Source organism: Limulus polyphemus, unplaced genomic scaffold (assembly GCF_000517525.1).
Source record: "Limulus polyphemus unplaced genomic scaffold, Limulus_polyphemus-2.1.2 Scaffold6415, whole genome shotgun sequence".
Taxonomy (NCBI): domain Eukaryota; kingdom Metazoa; phylum Arthropoda; class Merostomata; order Xiphosura; family Limulidae; genus Limulus; species Limulus polyphemus.
This window is the reverse complement of record NW_013672025.1, coordinates 31,948-41,998: the sequence shown is the minus strand read 5'-3', so window position 1 is coordinate 41,998 and position 10,051 is coordinate 31,948. Positions and strand designations below refer to the sequence as shown.

General features: G+C 34.6%; 1 protein-coding gene across 1 annotated transcript in view; it reads left to right on the top strand.

The window, feature by feature from the left end:
• The window catches only part of LOC106473697 (PDZ domain-containing protein GIPC1-like), an 8,911-nt gene extending 1,385 nt beyond the window's left edge, over positions 1 to 7,526 (top strand). Inside the window, exons 2-5 of the mRNA XM_013934375.2 lie at positions 1,776 to 1,914; positions 2,584 to 2,693; positions 4,093 to 4,174; positions 5,350 to 7,526. Of these exons, the coding sequence (XP_013789829.2) occupies positions 1,776 to 1,914; positions 2,584 to 2,693; positions 4,093 to 4,174; positions 5,350 to 5,531 (513 nt within the window). The 3' untranslated portion in view covers positions 5,532 to 7,526. The remainder of the gene's footprint in view (positions 1 to 1,775; positions 1,915 to 2,583; positions 2,694 to 4,092; positions 4,175 to 5,349) is intronic.
• The last annotated feature ends 2,525 nt before the right edge of the window (positions 7,527 to 10,051 follow it).

The window sequence follows — 10,051 nt, the reverse complement described above, 5'->3', positions numbered from 1 at the left end:
GGTTATCCAACTTTATTCAGGTAAGAATGTGAACATACCGGTTATCCAACTTTATTCAGGTAAGAATGTGAACATACCGGTTATCCAACTTTATTCAGGTAAGAATGTGAACATGCCGGTTTTCCAAATTTATTCAGGTAAGAATGTGAACATACCGGTTGTCCAACTTTATTCAGGTAATAATGTGAACATACCGGTTGTCCAACTTTATTCAGATAAGAATGTGAACATACCGGTTGACCAACTTTATTCAGGTAAGAATGTGAACATACCAGTTATCCAACTTTATTCAGGTAATAATGTGAACATACCGATTATCCAACTTTATTCAGGTAATAATGTGAACATACCGGTTATCCAACTTTATTCAGGTAAGAATGTGAACATACCAGTTATCCAACTTTATTCAGGTAAGAATGTGAAAATACCGGTTATCCAACTTTATTCAGGTAATAATGTGAACATACCGGTTATCCAACTTTATTCAGGTAAGAATGTGAACATACCAGTTATCCAACTTTATTCAGGTAAGAATGTGAAAATACCGGTTATCCAACTTTATTCAGGTAAGAATGTGAACATGCCGGTTATTCAACTTTATTCAGGTAAGAATGTGAACATATACTACATATACACAGAGATAGTTCAAGATTTTCACTGTTGGAAGGAAGGGGAGGCAAGTGAGTATTTTTAAGCCGTTGGATGTGGTTACTAGAATAAAATAAAATAAAAAAATTAAACAACCTTCCACCATCCCAGGTCCGAATTAGATCTCCTGTGATCTATAATTTTTTTATAAAGCATGATGATTATTGAATTTATTACAATTTGTTTGTACATTTTTTTAAATGTTTACTAAAATTTGGCGGCCACTTGATGACCGCTAGGAGGAATATCCTCTTCGCTTTACCCATTAACGCCATTCTTGAATTTACTAACACTTTTCTCAGCCTTGCGTCCGTCCCTGTAAATTTACTGATAGTTTTCTCAGCCTTGCGTCCGTCCCTGTAAATTTGCTAACACTTTTCTCAGCCTTGCGTCCGTCCCTGTAAATTTACTGATACTTCTCTCAGCCTTGCGTCCGTCCCTGTAAATTTATTAATAGTTTTCTCAGCCTTGCGTCCGCACCCGTAAATTTACTGATACTCTTCTCAGCCTTGCGTCCGCACCCGTAAATTTACTGATACTCTTCTCAGCCTTGCGTCCGTCCCTGTAAATTTACTGATACTCTTCTCAGCCTTGCGTCCGATCCCTGTAAATTTACTGATACTTTACTCAGCCTTGCGTCCGTCCCTGTAAATTTACTGTTTTTTCAGCAGAGGGCTGCGCGTGGTCTAACGGTTGAATGTGCCTGAATGTGAAATCCAGAGTCCATGATTCGCGTCCGGTTGCTGCAAAATTGCGCTCTGTACTTTGGGATCTTGAATGCGTTATAATAGAGACAGTTGTATCCCATTATTCGATTAGAGTATTCCAGATTTATTTTGGGGTGCTGTCCACTAATTGCATTCCCTATAACATATCATATCACCTTAAAATTAGGGACGGGTTTTGAATGAAAAGCTATCTGTAATAGCTGATAAAGTTAAAATTATTTGGATAAAAATATCAATTCGAAGCAGTGATTTTGAAGCTCAGATTGATCTAAAAATCGATTTTTCGTGTAATTTTCAGATTGCTGTAAAACTAGTTTCACTCTTGTTAGTCTTGACAGTTTTGAAACTGTAAATAAATGTAAACTTGAGAATACTTTTTTTTTCTCGTAACTCTTCTAGGTGGGAGACCACGTGGAAAAGATCAACGGCCAAAACATGGTAGGATGTCGCCACTTCGAGGTCGCCCGAGCATTGAAGAATATTCCTAAGGGTTCTATCTTTACACTTCGCCTTGTTGAACCACTAAGAGCTGGTTTCTGTAAGTTTTTGTTTGGAAGAGATGTTTTTTTCCTCTTATAATCACGCATCTCTATTTTCTTCGCTAGGGCTACGGAAGGGAATGTCCAAGGTTCGAAACCGTGATATGCCATTCAATATGTAAAAATAACAGTCAATTTTGCTACTCACTCAAGAGTAGCCATGTTGATAGCGGGTGTTACTTACTGGTTGTCATTCCCTTGGCCAGCAGTTCAAAGTTAAGGTTTAATATTGTAAGGTCACAGCTAGGTGCAAGTAAAAACGAAATTCACCAGTTGCCCACTGGTAGAACTCTGGGTTTCGAAACCGTGCGATACCACTAAATATTCACAGCACTTTAAGCTGTGGGTTAGTTATAAGAGCGGAAGTCAATCCCCTACCTTGTATAGTAGATAATAGGGTGTTTCTGACTGGTTGACCTTCCCTCTGGTCAGTAGTTCAAAACTAAAAGTGGCGGCAGATACCCTTAGTAGCTTTACCATAAATACAAAATGCGAATACTCATTGAAGAAAAGCTTATTTAAAATATGTGTGTTAGTTTTACTCATAAAAAGTAATACTTCAAGCCATAATGCTTATTTGTTTGTCAGTAATCCTACAAAGATATCTTAACCGCATTACTATTTTGTTTGTTAAATTATTATTGAGTTGGTGTTATTGTTTTCAACAGCTCATATAGGACCTAGGGCAGGCCCAGGTGGAAGTGGAAAAAAATCTTACGGATCCGGTAAGGAAACCTTGAGGTTGCGTTCGAAAGGACCTGCGACCGTGGAAGAGGCGGTAAGAATACGTTATACGCGTTAAGTTGACAGTAAATGTAATTATAAGAATAAACATGCGGAGAAAGTTTATTTGAAATATATAAAAATACTTGGATTTCTTCTTAGGGAGCTTAGCCATAAACTTATAAGTTGATTCAACATATGATGTTAAAACAGTTTACTTTTGGGTGTGTTAAGACAACAGTAAATAGGTGTTCACTAAGCCTAATTAACGTATTACGTTAATAATCAGAACTTATAGGTAGATAAACTGGAGAGTCTTGAGTAATTAATACTAGTAACTTTGAGAAAACGTGATTCGCTGAATGACTTATGATCGTCAAATAATTTTACTGCTAAATGTTGATTAGTAAATTAGTTTGATAACTTTAGTTAACATTTGTTTGTAAAGGGCTACCTAGGAGGCAGTTGATGAGTTGTGGGGTCTCTGACTTAGCGCTCTCTAATGACATCATCGTAAAAGAATGATGCATTTATTTTATACTTTTTGTTATTTCGTGGAAATTTTGTTTGCACTAAAACAACAGCAACATCAAATGACATCCCCAACAACAACAGTTTTAGTATTCATCAAATGACACCCCCAACAACAACAGTTTTAGTCTCCATCAAATGACATCCCCAACAACAACAGTTTTAGTCTCCATCAAATGACATCCCCAACAACAACAGTTTTAGTTTCTATCAAATGACATCCCCAACAACAACAGTTTTAGTCTCCATCAAATGACATCCCCAACAACAACAGTTTTAGTTTCTATCAAATGACATCCCCAACAACAACAGTTTTAGACTCCATCAAATGACATCCACAACAAAAACAGTTTGACTCCATCAAATGACATTCACAACAAAAACAGTTTTAGTTTCTATCAAATGACATCCACGAAAACAAAAGTTTTACCCTCCATCAAATGACATCCACAACAACAACAGCTCTATCAAGTGATATTAACAATTTCAATAACCTTAGACTATTCCAAATGACATCCACAACAACAACTTTAGACTCTATCAAGTGATATTAACAATGTTAATAACTTTAGACTACTCCAAATAACATCGACATAAACAGCTTTAAACTCCATCAAATGACATCCACAACAACAATAGTTTTAAGCTCTATGAAATGGCGGATACATGACAATAACTTTCAAGTTCCAGCCAGTGACATCAAAAACGATAACTAATTTTGACTACATCGAGTAACATCCATAATAACAATAGCTATTGATTCCTTTATAAATGTGTTTCAATAATGCCCATAACAATTTAGCGTTTTAATTTTGATAACTCGTACCTGAAATTACCAGTTTCAAAACGGCAGGGTACATAACTAAGTGTTTAATTGAAAGAAAACAATGAAACACTTGCTAATGTTCTTATTTTTTGTTTAGCCTGATGATGTCGTCAATACAGCTGTAGAGAAAATTAACAGTCTGCTTGAGACATACATGGGAATAAACGACTCAGAGTTAGGTAAGATTTTCTCCAGTTTGACACTTTGTAGTCTAGAGATTCGGGCTGTTAAAGTACCCTAGTGGTCAAGTTATTAGTAAATGCTTATTGGTTTACAAAAATCTTTCACTCATTATTTGTCGAGATTGTATAGTTTTGTTACTTCATTTAGATTCTGTTCATGTTTGAACTGTTGCGTTTTTGTTCATTCACCAGACATTGTATCTTAAGATCACTCATAAACACTGTTTTTAAGGTTATTTACTAAAAATGTTGTTTAAGGTCATGTTACAACCAAATGAAATATTTAGAAAGTGCAGATTTTTTTGTATTAAGTGTATCGAATATATAGAATCCTGCCTTGTCAGCTTTTTACTTGCTTCACCATGTACACATTTTTTATCTAAACGAAACATTTTTAATCAAATTAACAATTTCCGTTATTAAACAAAGTTCAATCTTGTATTGTGATTAATATTAACAGACTTACAGGTAATGGACAAAAAATATGGAAACGCCTGGTTAAATGAGGGACAACAAGTATACACAATGCAGAGGTTACCACACAGGTGCGGCTCGTCGATTAATTATTTAAGTAAATAACATCCCAACACGCATAGGGTCATGTATAAAAATGTTGGACAGGCCTGGTTGCCTATAATCACGGCTAGCATAGCTGCAAGAGGAGACCTCTGACTTTGAAAGAGGGGTGATTGTTGGGGCGCGTTTGGCGGGAGCTTCAGTGATAGAGACAGCTAACTTGCTGACATTTCACGAACAACGGTGTCAAAGGTGATGTCGGCAAGGAACTCCGAGGGAAAGACATCATCAGCAAAGGGTAACAGTGGGCGAAAGTGTATATTTCAAGATCGTGATGTCCGTGCATTAATTCGAACTGCAAGGCCCAACGCCCATTGTTGTTTCCTTCTTCTTTTTTTTTGCCACTACCCGTAAATGAATTATTTATTGCCAAACTGTAATAGCATTGTAAAAGGTTTTATAATTCATGTATTTCATTTACCCTGGATATTGACGAAGCTAAGACGACCATAAATAAAATGGCCTATCCAATTCAATCTCTGTGAAAAACAACATTTAATGGCGCTTTAGTAGTAAATGTTCCTTCCAGATTAATATTTGACTTCGTATTCCAGCAAGTGCTGAAATGTAATGAAACTATATATCCTCCTTGACAGCCACCCGCATCTGGGAACAAGGCCATAAAATCAACAATCCTGCAGACTTTGCCATTGCTGTGGAAGAATCTGATCTGGAAGCTTTTGGATTTAGCGAAGACTTTATTTTTGATCTCTGGGGAGCCATTAAGGATGCTAAAGATGGTCGACTTAAAAAAGATGATGAAGATACTCTCTTTTAATTTTCATGGTCTTCTACGAAAAGATGTATTCTAATTTAATCTTTTTAAAATCCTAAGAATTCCTGATTACTTAATTGGATTACTGCCTTTTCCAAGATAATTAGTTACAAAATAAGAACAAATTGGAGCTCTGAATTTTTTTCTTCTGTAAAAATGCTTTCATTGTTTTTTATCTTTATGTAGCTAAGTGTTTTATTAACATACGATTCGAAAAAACAAAGCTTTAGACTGAATATCACCGAATTTTACTGCAAACTAAAAAGAGGTTAGGAAAATGATATCGGGAAAAATAACTCACTTATAATAATTAGTCCTATCTTGAGTTACGTTTTTTGAGTTTAATTTCTATATATCCATTCTACTGTGCTTACATATTACGTATTGTGCTTAAAGTTGCCCTTGATTCGTCACCTGTTTGTTTAGGTGTTTGATTGGTTGTTATATAATCCAATGGTTCCCAACCTTTGGTCCACAGGAAGATTTCAGACAGTTCACAAGACGTGTTACAAGGTATAGCTACTGAAATATATTGTTTACAATGTAATTTACGAGTACTTTAAAAAGTTAATTTTGGGATTGGAACTAGCTGTTTCTTAGGTGGAAAAAGGTAGGGAGCCACTGATCTAGTCCTCTCATTCCAAAAATTTAATTCTTGATTGGAGTTTGTGCGACTATGGAAGAGGTTGTAATACGAAATCGGTGAGAAAGGCACACTTTTTGGAGAAAAAAGAACATAAACCTCTCTCTCTCTTTAATGTTTAAAATGCTTTTTATGTGCATGTTTACAAAAAAAACGTTAAAAAACAAACAGATTTGTTGAAAGTATTCAAGTGTCAATTTATAAAACGACATTCTGTTACTTAACTTCTTTTATAGTGACGCTATTTTTAGAATAAACTAAGACATCGTGCCAACTTTCTTGAAGACAGATTCTGATTTAGAATTTGTTTTTAGATTCTCCGGTGGAAACTTTTAATGGTACAGAATTGCAGTACAGAAATTAGAAATTCAATTTGTGAATATTTTCGCTGTCATGGTCAACTGGTACAGTTCGAAATAAAACGTTAATTTTTTTCTGTTTTCTCTATTGTAATAAATTTTCAAAGAAGGTCGACTCTCTGTAAACAAAAGTATCTGCGATGCTTTTTTATATATATATATCAAAGCCAGGCTTGATTTTGATTAGAAAAAATTGCTGTTGAGGGTGGGATCTTATCTCGACTGCTTGGGACTATAGTAAATTCATTTTAGGGTATCGCTTTTTTTTTCAGTCCTTTTAGAAGATGCTAGATAAAGAAAAAATAAGTTTCTCTCTCAACAATCAGTTTTGGGCAAAAGTTTTTCATTTCATTCCACTCTAAACAGAAGGATTAAAATAAAGTATTGTATAAAAAACCAAAAACAAAGTTAAACTCTTTTATTTTATTATTTAAAATGTTCAGCATTTTGTCGATCCTTTGAAGATATTATCAAGTAAAGTCTCCCCCCCCTCCTCCGGTTTGAGTGTGTGTTTAGTGTTTTTAAATGACTCAGTCATAGAACTAAACAAAGAATAATTTCATGGTTTGCGCAGTGCAAAACTAAAACAAAATCGCCTATAATTAAATGCTTCAATTTTTATAGCGAAATGACGAACTTATCTTTTTTTTTGTTATTAGTTATAATTAGCTGAACTTTACCGTTGTACTAAAAAACCCCTTCATACGCAGTCTTTTCTAGCAATGAGTTAGCCTGAGCTGGCGACCCGGGCTCGAATCGGTGCGATGCCACAAAATATTTTCCGCACTTAAAGCTGTGGGTGCGTTATAAGCGTGAACTCAAGTCCTTAACGTGTTTGATTACGAAATGATTTAACACTACTGCAGTTTAATCCAAGTGCAGTAGAAGAGAACTGTTGACTGTACTCCATTGTTGTGAAAAAATGTCCAGAATTTTGGATGTTTCAGTTCTGTATGGTTGAAAATGCCAAAAATAAAAATGAGGTTAGGTCGCTTATTTTGATGTCTTTGTTTTCTTTCTTTTTTTACTAAAATAAGTTTATTATCTGGAATCTAGAATATGTATGAATCGTATAAAAGTAACATTCTTATTTATATTATTGCGCTTTATATAAATGTACTAACTTATATGATAGGAACTAAAAATGTTACATCTTTTTATAATATGAAGTAATAGTGCTTAACATAAGCTAATTTGTACTTTTGTAAAGATAAATAGAAAACATTAAGTCATACAAAGAAAAGTTCATTCACAGAAAACTGCCCTCCACATGCTCTGCTGTAAGTCTAAAGACTTATAACGCTGAAAACCTCATTGTGCAGCTTTGCGCTGAACAACAAACAAACCACAGAAAAATTATCTATTTTAAAAGCAATAGATTCGTTTTCAGGAAATAAAAATAATTATCTTTAGGTGATATTACGTTATTTTAGATAGTTTGAGCGATAAAAATTTATCATTTTTTACGGTAAAAGAAAAAGTAACTGTTTGCTAAGGTTGACTGACGGTCGTCTGACTTTTCTTGGTGGACAAACCTTTTAAGATAAGTAAACAGATAATAGACATGTTCTAAATCAGACAAATTGATCTCTGTTTATATCTATTTATTAAAAAAATACTTAGGTTGGGGTTACATTACAACGAAGATAAAATCAAAGAATGTCCAAATTTAGAATATTGTAATCATTACATTAATATTAAGAAAACTAAAAGTTTACTTTTCAAAATCAATTAATTCTAAAAGTTAAAATCTTTTTTGTAGTTATATTCTTTAAAGATCGTTCTACTATCGCACCTGCAGTCCAGTGGCTGAGCGGTAAGTCTAAAAGCTTATAACGCAAAAAACTGGGTTTCGATACCCGTGGTGGGCACAACGCTAATACTCCGTTGTGTAGCTTTGTACTCCGTAACAAAAAAAAAAAAACTTTTACAAGTTAAATTTGCAATGAAGAAAGGCACCCCTTATAATGTCGTATTCGAAAAGGTTTATTATTGCCAAACGTATCATGCCACTTGCCCAACAGGGGGCGTCTACTTTCACAGTAAGTCGTGTAACTATAACGACACTTAATTTGTACCCTTTATAAATCAAATATTCTTAATAATACGCTTAAGAATGCCTACACCAGTGATGTAAAATGTATTTTCTTTATTTCTACGCGCTAATATAAAGGAAATATTTTTTCTTATGGCATGCTATAGTCTTCAGATAGATAATTTTTAAATTAAGTTAATCAACAAATAATCATTCTATCCATCACTGTTGACATTAGGAGTCGGATATTCGTGTAAATATTCTGCCTCCACTAATAATTAGTAATATTTTGATATTGATATGACATGTACATACATAGTCATAAGAATTAGTCTCCTTTCCAGGTCTTAGGCTTAGATACTCCACTGACCCCTGGTTTTTAAATAAAAAAACACTTAGGTGGAAAACAGCACTAGCTGGAAACGGTCATAATTTAACGTTACAGGGAAGAAAATTAGTTTTGTGTGTTGCCTAATATTTCATTTAGAGTAAATTCATGACAGCCAATATCACATGAGCTCGAACCTAGCTAATACTTTTTAGTCTGAGGTCACTATGAAGCACAAATATCACGTGATATAAATTATCAATCCACTTAAAACCTAATCCATTATGTCATTGCACTTGTCTACCTAAAACCTGATCCATTGTGTCATTGTACTTGTCTACCTAAAACCTGATCCATTGTGTCATTGTAGTTGTCTACCTAAAATCTGAGCCATTGTGTCATTGTACTTGTCTAACTAAAACCTGATCCGTTGTGTCATTGTACTTGTCTACCTAAAACCTGATCCGTTGTGTCATTGTACTTGTCTTCCTAAAACCTGATCCATTGTGTCATTGTACTTGTCTATCTAAAACCTGATCCATTGTGTCATTGTAGTTGTCTACCTAAAATCTGAGCCATTGTGTCATTGTACTTGTCTAACTAAAACCTGATCCGTTGTGTCATTGTACTTGTCTATCTAAAACCTGATCCACTGTGTCATTGTAGTTGTCTACCTAAAATCTGAGCCATTGTGTCATTATACTTGTCTAACTAAAACCTGATCCGTTGTGTCATTGTACTTGTCTACCTAAAACCTGATCCATTGTGTCATTGTACTTGTCCTTTAGGAATGTAGAGAACAGTAAGAGATTGTTCTTACAAGTTCTCGAGAGGGGCAAGCTTCCCTTCACCTAAAAAGAGTCTACGCCCACCCAATTCACAAAATAGAAAGGAGTTTGCCTGTACAGCGTTCGGCTCCTAAGCCCCCCCCCCTCAATTCCCAAGGTCAAAATCTAAGTAAATGGTGCAGAAATATAAAGAAATTACAACCTAGTGTAACAGAAATTAAACAAATTACCTATTGTAACATAAATTAAACAAACAACCTAATGTAACAGAAATTAAACAAACAACCTAATGTAACAGAAATTAAACAAACAACCTACTGTTACATATCTGCTTCTTTCTTAATTGCCGGTAGAAATGCTTTCGGAGGAA